This window comes from Chiloscyllium plagiosum, chromosome 3, assembly GCF_004010195.1.
Source record: "Chiloscyllium plagiosum isolate BGI_BamShark_2017 chromosome 3, ASM401019v2, whole genome shotgun sequence".
Classification (NCBI taxonomy): Eukaryota; Metazoa; Chordata; class Chondrichthyes; order Orectolobiformes; family Hemiscylliidae; genus Chiloscyllium; species Chiloscyllium plagiosum.
This window is the reverse complement of record NC_057712.1, coordinates 69,424,281-69,438,544: the sequence shown is the minus strand read 5'-3', so window position 1 is coordinate 69,438,544 and position 14,264 is coordinate 69,424,281. Positions and strand designations below refer to the sequence as shown.

The 14,264-nt window shown below is 39.7% G+C and overlaps 1 protein-coding gene across 7 annotated transcripts in view; it reads left to right on the top strand.

The window, feature by feature from the left end:
- Positions 1–14,264, top strand: part of nkain2 (sodium/potassium transporting ATPase interacting 2) — a 524,118-nt gene that overhangs the window by 253,148 nt on the left and 256,706 nt on the right. For all 7 annotated transcript variants that reach the window (XR_006310461.1, XR_006310460.1, XR_006310462.1 and 4 more), the window contains exon 3: positions 412–492. Coding sequence is in view for 4 of the 7 variants with exons in the window: in XM_043684074.1 (XP_043540009.1) it covers positions 412–492 (81 nt within the window). In the remaining 3 variants the exon portion in view is untranslated. The remainder of the gene's footprint in view (positions 1–411; positions 493–14,264) is intronic.

Sequence of the window (14,264 nt, the reverse complement as noted above, 5' to 3'; positions counted from 1 at the left end):
TCATCCACAGATTCAATCAATAAGCACATCGACCTGGACCCAATATACCGGCCACTGCAGCGGACAGTGGGAACTGACAACCGGAAGCGGCAGATACAAATCACTATAAATGCTGGAGGAAACATCACAGAAGCACTTCACAGGAGGCTCCCAAGCACTGAGGATGTCACCTAGACAGGGGACGAAACGTCTGCAACACAAATTCCCAGCTTGGTGAACAGAACCACAACAGTGATTATTATATTTACATCTTGTTATATATACTGTACAAAGTTTTATACATGAAATATCAACAACTAATTCACACAATTATATTTACTTGCAGCAATATCTTTATTTTGTTTAAGCTACATCATCTTCAAATCAGTCATTTTACAAAGTGTTTTCCTCTTTTCTTCCTCTTCCCCAAAGTATGCCATCTGGATGGTCCTCTGGGTGACATGGAATGTGTTTGTTATCTGCTTCTACTTGGAGGTTGGAGGCCTTGCAAAGGTAATTTGCCACCTGATATTCTGAAGCTTTTCACCCTCTAATTCTACAAACTGTTAAGTCAACCTTGAGTTTTATGAAATATTCCAGATCCTTAGATATTTTTAAAGATAATTATGTCATTTTGAATAGTTTAGCACACTGAGTTTAATCTTCTATGCAAACTTTATAGTAACAAACAAGTGCAATATACTGTAAATTCATTAATTGAGAGAAATCTGCAAGAAAATAGCATTGATTTCAGTGGCAATTGCATTAGCCTTTAAACTATCTTGATTATATGAATCTTGAATGTTTTTCTGCACTAAAGATGTCAGAATTATGTCTTGATTTCCCCTTAAGGGAAATAAACTCCTTTGGTTGTTATATTCACATGTTAATTATTGCGTTATATAGATGAATAAATGCTATAAGGGAGTGTGAGGTACTGCTGATGGAAACATAAAACAATAATGTGAGATAATGCAGTGTAACTATTTTACCTCAGTTATACATGAATTAAAACATAGAATATCAAGAATTTCACAGTTGTGTACACAGGTGAATTTTCATATGAGTTTGCCTGCCTTTCTCAAGATGAAGGGGTCAATTTGAATGTCAGAGGACAATCTCACTCCAGGTCCATCTGTTCTTGAAGGCATGGCTAGGGAGCAACTGGCCAAACATGCCTGAAGGTTACCTGCCAGGACATTTCATACACCATTAGTTAAATACCAAGGGAGGCTGAATATGGCACTTAATTGTCTCAATTGACTTTGGAAGTGAAGAATATCCTTGAGTCTTCCTGCCTGGATCTAACTAGAGGAAGGTGGAAAGACAGCAAAAACAGGGAGACAGATTATTGTCTGCTTGTTGATAGATTGGGAAAGGAAAGACAGTTGTGGTGCAGTGGTTATGTCCATACCTCTGTGCCAGGAGACCTGGGTTCAAGTCCCATCTGCTCCATAGGTTTTGTAATAACATCTCTCTACCAGTTGATTAAAAATATCTAGATTGGGAATGGGGGAGCTGCAGTAAGACCTGCATGTTCTTGTACACCAGCTGCTGAAAGTATATAGGTGTATGCTTTCACAGAGAGAGGATTTGAGCACAGGAGTAGGGATATCTTGCTGCAGTTGTACAGGGCCCTAGTGAGACCACATTTGAAGTATTGCATGTATTTTTTGATCTACCTATCTGAGGTAGGATGTCCTGGCTATTGGGGGAGCACCATGCAGACTGATTACCATGGCAGGACTGATGTATGAAGAGATATTAGATTAGTTAAGACTGACTTCATCAGAGTTTAGAAAAATGAGGGGGAACTCATAGGAACTGAAACAGTTCTAACAGGACTAGATTTGGTAAATGCAGGAAGGCTAACAATCACAAAATTAGGCAGGAACTGAGGAATGTAGATTGGGCTGCCTGTTTGAGGGTAAATCCACATCTAGTATGTGGGAATCTTTTAAAGGCCAGTTCATTAACGTTCAGGACCAGCATGTTCTTCTGAAAATGAAGGATAAGGATGGCAAAATTTGGAAACCTCAGATGGCAAGAGAAATTGAGGGCTTAGTCAAAAAGAAAACGTAGGCATACATAAGCTTTAGAAAATGGAAGATGGATAGAGCCCTCGAAGAATACAAATATAGCAGGAAAGAACTCAAACAAGGAATTAGGAGGGCTAAAACAGGCCATAAAATTTCATTGGCAACCAGAATTAAGGAAAATTCTAAAGCATGTTTTATATATACATACATAAGGAGCAAGAGGGTAGCCAGGTTAAGGGTAGATCAACTCAAGAACAAAGAAGGGAATTTATTCCTGCAGAAGGAGGAAGTGGGTGAGATCCTTAATGAATACTTTGCATTGGTGTTCACAAAAGAGAAGAACATGGAGGATGTTGAGTCTCAGGAGTGGTATGTTGATATTCTAGGGCATGTCAATATGAAAAAGGAGGTATTGAGCGTTTTGAAATGCATTAAGATAGACAAGTCTCCAAGACCTGATTAGATCCATCCCTGAATGCTGAGGGAGGCATTCTAATTGCTGGAGCCTTGTACAAAATCTTTGGTGATTGACTGATGAAGGAGCGTCGCTCCACAATCACCTGAAGGAGCGTCGCTCTGAAAGCTAGTGTGCTTCCAATTAAACCTATTGGACTAGAACCTAGTGTTGTGTGATTTTTAACTTTGTACACCCCAGTCCAACACCGGCATCTCCAAATCATGAGTTTTGTTGAGGAAGTGACAAAGATAATTGTGTAAGGCAGGTTGGTAGATATTGTCTGTTTGGATGTTTTAGCAAGGTGTTTGACAAGGCATCTCATGGCAGGCTGATACAAAAGGTGAAGTCACATGGGATCTGCAATGATCCGGTAAGATGGTTGCAGAACTGGCTTAGACATAGAAGACAGAGAGTAGCAATGGAAAGGTGTTTTTCTGACTGGAGATCTGTGACTAGTGGTGTTCTGCAGTGCTGAGAGCCCCATTGTTGTAATATATACATATAAATGATTTGAGGAGAATGTAGGTGGTCTGATCAGTAACTTTGCAGATGGCACAAAGATTGGGGGTGCTGCAGATAGTGAGGAGAATTGCAAGAAGATGCAGCATGAAGTAGATAAACTGGAGAGTTGGGTGGAGAAATGACAGATGCAGTTTAATCAGAGGTGATGCATTTTGGAAAATCTAATGCAGGAGAGAGTATACAGTAAATGGCAGGATCCATTGTAGTATCAACATACAGAGGAATCTCGGCATACAGATCCACAGTTCTCAAAGTGGCCACACAAGTGGATGAGATGGTCATGAAGGCATATAGCATGTTTACCTTCTTCGGTCAGGACACAGAATATAAAGCTTATCAAGTCATGTTGCAGCTATATCAAACTTCAGTTAAGCCACATTTGGAATATTGTGTACAGTTCTGATTTCCACACTACCAGAAGGATATGGAGGCTTTGGAGAGGGTGCATAAACAGTTTATTCGGATGTAATCTGGTTTGGAGAGTATTAGTTATGAGGAGAGATTGGACAAACTTGGACTGTTTTCACTTGAATGTTTGAAGGCTGAATGGACTGGATAATCAAAATCATTTTCTCAGGGTAGAAAGGTCACTTACTAGGGAACATATATGTTTAAGATAAGAGGGCATAAGTTAAAGGAGATATGAAAGGCTTTTTATTTACATAGTGGGTGCTAAGTGCGTGCAATATGCTATCAGAGGAGGTGGTGGAGGGGAATACAGAACAAAGTTTAAGAGGCATCTTGACAGATAAATGAACAGGCAGCGAATAGAGGGATATTGACTGTGTAGGAGCAAAAGATTTTAAGTTTAAAAAGGCATGTGTCTGCATAGCCAAAGTGCTTGTTCTTTGTAATTTTGTTTAGTTGGATGTTCCCAATGATGGGGAGTCCAGAACCAGGGTCAGAGTTAACATATGATGTAAGCCATTTAGGATGGAGAGATGTTGTGACCCAGAACGTGGGAAGCCTCTGGAATTCTTTGTTACAGAAAGCGGTGGAAGCCAAAATATTAAATATTTTCAAGAAGGAGTTCGATATAGTTCTTGAGACGAAAGAAACCAAAGGAAATGGGGAGAAAACGGGGACAGCATACTGAATTGGATGATCAGTGAATGAATGGCAAAGCAGGCTCAGTTGGCCAAATAGTCTAGCCTCTGCTCCTGTTTTCTACATTTCTATTAAGGAGCTGGGATACCCACAATATATCATCCTACCCAGTCGCTCTTCATTTTTGCATCTGCAGCTGCGAGTACACTTTAAATTCAATGCCTAATGGTAAGTGTAATCTTGGTCAAGTGACAGCTCAATGCCTAGTTAGTGTGAGAAGAAGCTAAGTCAACATAGTCAAAGTGCAGTTGTCCATATTTTTTTTAAAAATGGCCATACCATTCCCCAGTGGTGCTGATATTCACCACTTACCTAATTTTATTTCCTAAGGTTTCTTATCCTGGCACATAATTTCCTTTCAGTCACAAGCTTGCTGATCAAAAGCAAATATAGTCCCATAGGGATCAGTGTTAGGTTTGTTGTTCTTCAGCATTTTTATTAACTTCCTTGGTGAGGGCATTGGGAAAACTGTCATAACGTTTGTGGGTATAAATAGGGTCCCTGGATAATTTTTAAAAAATATTTAGTGCTCCATTGATATAGTTTCACATCACTTGTGCTGTACTTAAAATTTAATTAGTACTCCAGAGTCATGTTAAATCACTTTCAATGAGTACTAGATTAGATAGCAAGCTTTATTGCTACAGAAATCCAAGTACATGTGGTTTAGACAAAAATGACAAAAGGTTCGCTTTTCTATAGATTTTGTAGATGTGTTTATTTGGTTACATTAATGTGCAGCTGTGGCTCAGAATAAATTAGAATCATCAGCCTGTTTCAGTTGGAAACAATAATGTTTAGGAGGTCCACTTTCCAGTTGTGCAGTGACAGCAAGATAGATTTAACGAGAACAGGATAAGCGAGTGTTGCTGATCCTTGAAATATGCAAGGTTAAATTTTTTGGATTCATAAAATTAGAGGCAGCAGAGACAATTATAAGCAATATCCACTAATAGGTTTAATGATTGCAGCTATATCTTCCCAGGTGGGACTACCCGCCAATCCTCAAAATTGAAAAGTCAAAATTAGCAATAATTTTTTTCTCTAATGAATTGATTTTCTGTGTTCTAAATGAGTAAATAAAAACACTAGTTTCTAGAACCAGAATGGCCAACTTCTGAATGCAGAACTCTGGCAAATATCAGAAAATCATGAACTGAATTAATGCAGGAGCCAGCTAATCCTTGATGAGTGATTGCAGAAACCATCCAAGTTCATTTATGATCAGGATCTGAGTAATTTCTCTTAATCACCTATCACCAGAATGGGGTAGGTTTCTACTGAAGTGAGTGCTAATATTTCAATTAGGGAGATGATTGAGTGCAGATTTGTGCAAGCTTCAGGTATGATTATGAGGAGCTGATGTTAATTGGAGCACACATTTAAGAATCAGTTTTAAGAAAAAAGAATCTCTCTCTCTCTCTCTCCTCCCTTTCGCCTTTGGTGTTATTGCAATGCCGTTAATTGGACCTGTACAATAAACAATCACAAACAGGGGTGATTAACTATTGGTGGTTAATGGATGAAAAATACGTTTGATTTGATGGTGGTATGTGTGATAGCACTTCCAAATACAAAGACAATCTGTTTTTGATTTTGTCGCAGTGGTTGTGTCCTTAGCTCTGGACCAAGAAGCCCAAGTTTAAATCCTACCTGCTTCAGACAATATTTGTTGTTTGACTTGAAGGATACAGCTAACATAAAATTGAGAATCAGTTTTTGAATGTGGGCAATTTGGTAGTGGTTTTACAAAAACAAAGTTGGTGTTCAGAGAGATGAATACAAATAGTAGTGTTACTGAATCGGTAATTCAGAGACCCAGGTAATGTTCTGAGGACTTTGGTTCACATCCCACTAATGCAGATGGTGGAATTTGAATTAAAATAATATCTGGAAATAAAAGTCTATTGATGACGACAAAGTAATTATTGTAAACCATTTGGTTCACTAATTTCCTTCCAGAAAGAAATCTGTCAGCCTACATGTGTATCCAGACCCACAACAATGTGGTTGACTTTGAAAAAAAATTAAAAATCAGTTCCTAGGATCTTATCCTGCATGGGTAGTATCCCGACCTCGGGCCCAAAGATCCAGGTTCAAGTCCTACCTACTCCAGAGGTCAATTATAATGTGTCTAAACAGTAGGTTGATTTTTAAAAAAAAATCTGAAGTCTACTTAGTTAAAAATAACTCAAAATAATCAGTTTCTAGATGGGAAAGGGGACTAATTTGCAGAAGAGAATTGTGGTCTAAATTTATGGTATACTCGTGGAGTGTGAATAAATGGATGTGGAACAGACTCACTTCAGCTTCCTCTTTTGTTAGATCAATATTGCCAGACTAACAGTGGGGAAGCAATCATTTGAAGTAATCCAACCTTCACAATATGATTGTTACTAGACACTAACTCAAGATCTCAAAACTAAGAAAAACATTGCTCTCATTCAAACTGAGTTTTACCACATTTTTGAGGTAATTAGCTGAAGTATTTTAACAGTCTTAGTTGAAAATGTTAATTAACTTTTATCCATTACCCATTAGTTTTTTCTTTAACAATTCATATTTGCATGACATTGGTACTTACTGCTTGTTTCAACAAATAGCATCATTTTGCCTTCAGATCTTTATTCATCTGATGTGAAACATGAACCAGAGATGTTTTTCACAGATAAAGAATTGTTAGAAGCAACTGATAAAGTTAAGGGTTGAATTTTCACTAATGAACTTTCACATATGGGGGCAAGTGCAGAAATGAGGATAAGTACAAAAATTCCTGCTGCCAGCTAGCTTGCCAGTTTGCTTGTGCCATCTGCTGTGGGCCATTTTCCCAGAAGTGGCATTGAGGTTGGCAGGAATACCCCCTGCAGGAAAGCTACTTAATGGGAATTAAAGGCCAATTGTTGGAGACCAGCTGGGATTTTCCAGTTGGCTGGTCTACCTCATCGCGCCCACTAACATCCTGAGGTGTTGGGGACAAGAACTGGAATTAGGATTTATTGTCACATGTACTCAAGTACAGGAATATAGGAGTATTGTGAAAAGTGTCCAGAGTCACCATTTACTAGTGCCATCTTACATACAAAGGTACTTTGGTACAAATCTTAAGTATAAGATAGAAAATAAAGTTAAAATTTTAGCATTGTAGTCCTTATTAAGTGCTTAACTATGGGCCTGGATCTGTGCTCTTTCACACTGATGCTGAGATCATTACCCTCACCACACCACTGCCACAAAACCATATCACTGTTCTTTGGCATCATCTTACTGACAGTATTTCTGCCATGAGACCATACTGGACCGATCTCAGCAATGGAACCACCACTGAAGCTGCCATGTGCTCTTCACAGAAGGCCAGTAAGCATAAAGTCAATAAAAGCAAAGAAGGAATAAAGAAGTAAAAGCAGAGGGAAAGCCGAGTCCGCAATCGGCTTTGACTTAAATCTGCACTGGGCTTCACGTTGAATCATGCTGGCTCAATTTCCGAGGACAAGATGTAAGTAGAAAGGAAAGAAATGGATGGATTGGAAAACCAGGAGACCTACCCCACCACTCAGACTAACAAGGGTGTTGCCAGGTTTCTCGGATTTGAGCTATAGGGAGAGGTTGAATAGGCTAGGGCTGTTTTCCCTGGAGTGTCAGAGCTGAGAGGTGACCTTATAGAGGTTTATAAAATCATGAGGGGTATGGATAGGGTAAATATACAACGTCTTTTCCCTGGGGTAGGAAACTCCAAAACTAGAGGGCATAGGTTCAGGGTGAGATGGGAAAAATAATAAAAGAGACCTAAGGGGACAACCTTTTCCACACACAGGGTTGTGCGTATGTGGAATGGGCTGCAAGAGGAAGTGGTGGAGGCTAGTCCAATTGCAACATTTAAAAGACATCAGGTTGGGTATATGAATAGGAAGGTTTTGGAGGGATATGGGCCGGGTGCTGACAGGTAGGACTAGATTGGGTTGGGATATCTGGTCAGCATGGTCGGGTTGGACCGAAGGGTCTGTTTCCGTGTTGTACATCTCTATGACTCTGTGAAGTTGGCCTGCTAGTGGCAGACAGAGGGAAGATACTACAAAAAGGATTTGTCTTCCTATCTACTTAGCCACAATTGCCAGGAGTACCCCCTCAATTGGATGGTCTGACAGCTTTTTAGATTAAATTTTAATGTTTATAATGTTGGAAAGAGGGCATCTGAAGTTAGAGGCATTTTCTGTCATGTCTGAACTGCAGGCTGATGCTCCTTCTGAGCTACAATGTCTTAATATAATAGCAACTCATCGTCTAGTTCAAAGTAGTCAATTCAGGGTGGCTAAAAGGTAACTATTTCCCATATAAGGCAAGGTTATGATTCACATTTGCCCATAGTGTCACAACAAGGCCAACTTTAAACTATGTGATAGTGGAAGCCAGAACCTGTTGCTGCAGAAAAGCACTTTGTTTAAGCCATACTGGCTTACTTTTTCAAATTTTACTATTATGTTATGCAATCTCCTCCAAATTTTTAATCAAATCTGAGGCTATCCTGATTGAGAGATATTCCTTCATTGTCGGTATCCTGGAATTCCTACATTGTCAAAGCACTGTAACAACGAAGACAAAAGCAGTCCAAAGTGAAAGAGGATTGTCACCACTTTGGGTGACCAGATTGAATGTGCCTTTGCCAATAACATCATCATTGCCTGAGGAAATATTTTTAAAAATAGCTATGTGCTGAGCTCTAACCTGTGCTCCAATTTACTGGAGGTCTATATTGAACTTCATTTATCATGATCATTTTAATCTCACCCATATTCAATGAGGTATGATTTTTCTAAATTCCACTCATGGTCTTTGGATTTTTTTGAACCAAGTGTTCAAACTTGGTGTTTCAATTGAGCTTGTTTTGTAACTTCTCTTTCTAACCTTTGGGTATTTTTTGATTTTGCTCCTAATCTTCTAAGTCCCCCTCTGCTTTCACCGATGAATTTGTTTTTTTTTTGTCTTCGCCAGCACTGTTCGTCTTTAGACCCAGTACCTATATTTATGAAGCGAAGATGGAGTACAACAGCTCTACTTTCTTTCAGCATCATGGAGTTTTTAACAGCATGGAATGAGCCTCTTCAGCCCATCCTGACCATGTTAATCATCAAACATCCATCTATTCTAAGCCCATTTTGCGGTTTTTGGCCAGTATCCTTGTATACTATGCTCTTTCAAGTGCTCATCTAAACATCTTAAATGTTCTGAGAGTTTCTACCTCTACCAGCCTTTTAGGCAATGAGTTTCAGATACCCATAACCCTCCTTAAATTCTGTCTAAACTTCCCACTCTGTTCCTTAAAACTGGACCCCCTGGTTATTGACCCTCCCCCCCCCCTCTACTAAGGTAAAGGTTTTTCCTATTTATCCTGTCTGTACCCCTCAGAACTATGTACACCTCCATTAGGTCCCCCCCATACCCTTTTTTGCTCTGAGGAAAACGGCCTCAGCTTATCTATTCTCCTTCAGAGCTGAAGCACTCCAGCATAGACAACGTCCTGGTGAATCTCTTCTGCACCTTTTCTAAAGCAATCTCAACCATCTTATAGTGTTGCGACAGAATTGTACGCAGTATTCCTGCTGTGGCCTAATTAATGTTATATGGAATACCAGCATAACCTCCTTGCTCTTATATTCAGTGTTTTGACTAATAAAGGCAAGCACCCCATATAACTTTTTGACCACTTATCTACCTGTCCTGCTGCCTTCAAGGATCGATGGGCATGCATACGAAGATCACTTATCATCTATACTTTCTCATGTCCATGATTGCTTCCACTGTATTACCTTGCCTTGTCAGTCCTCCCAATCACCTCACACTTTTTCATGCTGAGTTCCATTTGCCACTGTTCAGCCTATTTATATCATTCTGTGACTAAGGATTTCCTCCTTGCTGTTTACCATAGAAGATATTTTCATGTCATATTCAAACTTACTTCAAACTATTTGCAGTTGGTACCTACCTCCTACATTCATGTCTAGATCATCCATGTATACTACAAACAGCAAGTAACACCGTACTGAATCCTGTATGCCACTGGACATAGGCTCCAGTCACAAAAAAACCTCTTAAGCCATCACCATTTTCTTCCTGCCACTCGACTGATTTTTTGATCCGATTTGTCAAAAAATGCCCTGGATCCCATGGGCTCTTAGCTTCTTAACTGGCCTGCCTTGTGAAACCTTGTCAAAAGCCTCATCGATGTCCATGTAAAGTACACCAACTGCAGTACCCCATCTATACACCGGTCATCTTGAAAAATTTATTCAAATTTGCTAGACGTGATATTTCCCTTACAAAGCCATGCTAACTGTCCTTCATTCATTTTTACCTCTCCAAATGGAGATTAATTCTGTCATTCAGAATAAATGTCAACAGTTCCCTACCACAGGTGTTAGACTCTCTGGCCTATAGTTTCCTGTTTTATTCCTAGCATCCATCTTGAATAAAGGTACCACATAATCTGTCCTCCAGTCCTCTGGCATTCCTCTTGTGGCCAGAGACGATTTGGAAAATAAGAGAGCCCCTGGAAAGTAGTGTCAGAGCCTCTGCATTCTGCTCTCTTACCCACTCTCAGCTGTCTGGAATACATCTCAACTGGGCCGTGGATTTCCACTTTCAAGTCTGCTAAAGCCACTAATATCTCTTCCCTCTCAATGCTAATTTGTTCAATACATCACAGTCCTACTCCCTGATTTCAAGTCCTATATCATCCTACCCTATTGTGAATGCAAATGCAAAATATTCATTCAAAAACTGAACCTCTGTCTTTTGGCTCCACACAGTTTGATCTCTAATAAGCCCTACTCTTTCATTGGTTATTCTCTTTCCCCTAATTTAAGTACAAAATGCTTTTGGATTTTACTTACTGTTACCTGCCAGTGACTTTCATGTGCCTTCTTCACTATTCTAATTTATTTTTTAAGCAATCCCCTTAACTTTTAAAACTCCTGTAGGGCATCCTCTGTTTTGAGCTTGTATCTAACATTAAAATTCTGGGTTTTTTTTCTTATCCAATCCTGTAAATCCATTGACATCCTGAGTTCTCTGCAATAATTGGTCCCACCCTTCACCTTTCCAGGAACATGTTGGCCCTTCACTCTTGCTGTTATGCTTTGGATATCTCTCTATGGTTTAATGTGGATTTTCCTGCAAGTAACTGCTTTCAGTTCACTTTAGCCAGATTCTGTCTTATCTTATTAAACTCTGCCTTTCTCCAATTTAGAACCTTTCTTTAGTCTCCACCTTATACAAAATTACCTTCAATCTTATTGAATATGATCACATCATTGAAATATTCCTTCAATGCCACATCTTCTACTAGCATTAATGTAAATGCCATCCAGCTTTGTGATGCTCCCTTTTGCCTTAACTTGACTGTATTTGCACTGCCTTCTATTCTGATTTGCTACTGGTTTTTTTACACACATATGTGCATCACCCCCTACTGTAATTCCACTCCACATCCTATTCCCCGAAAAGGGAGGTGGTTGTGTAGTGTTACGAGACTAGCAATTCAGAACCCTGGACCAATGTTCTTGGCATGTAATTTCAAATCCCACCATAGCAGATGGTGAAATTTAATTTAAAAGCATCAATGAGCTGTCCTAATGGCAGCATGTCAATTGTTGTAAAAGCCCATCTGGTTCATTAGTGCCATTTAGGGGAAGTAATTTGTCGTCCTTACCTCATCTAGCCTACATCTGACTCCATACCCAAACAAAGTGGTTGACTCTTGACTACTTTCTGGTAATTAGGGAGTGATGTCCAAGTCCTGAGCTGTCTACATCTGGAGTACTTAAGCAAAAAAAGAGTACAATATGCACAAAACTCAAACCATGTTTCTCCAAATGTTGACAACTTCAATGTCTGCTTCAGAGCTTTGTTCCTCCTTCTCAGCAACAAAAACACAATTGGTGTCTACATTCTCATGCCCCTTGCCCGAAATGCCCACATTCCCATGAATGAATAAACAAAAATGTTTTGCCAAATCAGTTACAACCCCAGCAACCACATGAGCAAACCTCTTTGTAAGGATGTTGGGCCCATTCCAGTTCAGTTGCAACCTGTCAGACTTGTACAGCACCCAACTTCTCCAGGAACAAACACAGTGATACAGGAGTCCAAAGCCCTTCCTCTTGCTCCAGTTTGTCAGTCATGCATTAATCTGTTCTGTCCGCCTACACTCTCTAACATGTAACACCGGGAGTAATCTAGACTTTACAGTCTTTGATGTCCTGCTTTTTGATCTGCCACTTAACTCCCTAAATTCTTGTTACAGGACCTCATCCCTCTTTCTGAATTATGTCATTGGTCCCAATGTGAACCACGATCTCTGCCTGCTTGACCCCTTCAGAATGCCCTATAATCATTCTTGGTTACGGTCCCAGGAGGCAACACACCAGCCGCAGAAATGCCTGTCCGTACACTTCACTGTTGAACCTCCTACCACTGTTGTTCTCTTTCTCTTTCTGCTCTCCTCTTGTGCAGCTGGGCTCTGAATGCACTCCCCAAAAGAAACATCACTCTCTAACTTTTGAATCACTGTTTTCAGTATTTTGGTGATTTTTTTTTGTATACTTTGTTCTCTTTTTTTAAAACACGTCTGTTATTTCCTTTAAGTCCCAATAGCAGGCTGATATTCAGGTTGTGGAGCAGGGAAACATCCATTCATGACAAAGCCCCACTCCCAAGACAGAACCAGACTTTAGGTGTCAATGGAGAAGAAAACCCAGCTGCTGATTCATTACGAAAACATTTTGTACTATTGCTGTAGAGCAGTTTCATCCACCACAAATTACCCCAAAATTATTGGTAGGGGAACTGTCCTTGAAATTCCTTTTGTCCCAACTACCTTCAACTTGATATTTAAACACACATGATTTATGATGTAACTAATTTAATGTTTCAATAATGGTCAAGCACACTAATCTTCTTACAAATATGCAGTAAAATAAAGAAATGCAGACCATAACAGTGCTGAGATTCTCATGGCAAAAACACAACTTAGCTTACCTACATACTGTAAATCAGTAGCCTTGATCATGTGCTTTTCCTGCCTGATCTGGCTTAGGGATGTGAATACAAAGTCACAGGTGCAGTCTATCAATAGCCTCTTATCTGGTGATTCAGTTGTAAAGAAAATCACAATTGCCAATTGTTTGGAGCAATAAGGGATGGGCAATAGATGAATCCTTACCTGAATTACTTACAGCCTGACAAATTAAAGAGTTTTCAACCTGTGTTGTTTGGTGTCAGCATTAGTTTTATTTGAAATCTTGATTTACCATTTATATGTAGGTAAAGCCTTTAAAATGAGGTGTCCTTACATAAATATCTCCAGATGTTTACACCACCAAGGCCACTCAGGTCCAAACTTCATTGCAGCTGTAGTCCAGACTTGGACAAAAGAGCTGAATCCAGGGATGAGGTGAGAGTGACTGCCCTTGAGAAGGAAAAGATTTGAAAGGGACCTAAGAGGCAACCCTTTCACGCAGAGGGTGATGTGTGTATGAAATGAGCTGCCAGAGGAAGTGGTGGAGACTGGTACAATTACAGCATTTAAAAAGCATCTGGATGGGGATATGAATAGGAAGGGTTTAGGGAGATATAGGCTAAATTCTGACAAATGGGACTAGATTAATTTAGTATATTTGCTTCACATGGATAAGGTAGACCAAAGGTTCTGTTGCCATGCTGTACTTCTCTATAACTTTATAAATTAATCTAATCCCTTCTGCCTGCTCTTAGTTCATATCCCTCTATTCCTTGCATATTTGTCTGCTTATCTAAAAGCCCCTTTAAAGGCCTCAATTATATCTGCCACTTCCACTACCCCTGGCAGCATGTTCCAGACTCCTGCCACACTCTGTGTAAAATAATTTGCCCTTAACATCTCCTTTGAACTTTACCCCTTTCACTTTAAGTACATGCTCCCTAGTATTAGACATTTTAACTCTGGGAAAAAGATTTTGACTGTCAACCCAATCTATGCATTTCATGAGTTCATAAACTTCCACGAAGTCTCCTCTCAGCCTCCACCACTCCAGAGAAACAACCCTAGTTTTTCTCAACTCTGTTGACAGCTCATACCCGCTAATCCAGGCAGCATCCTGGTAAACCTCTCCAAAGCCTCCACATTCTTC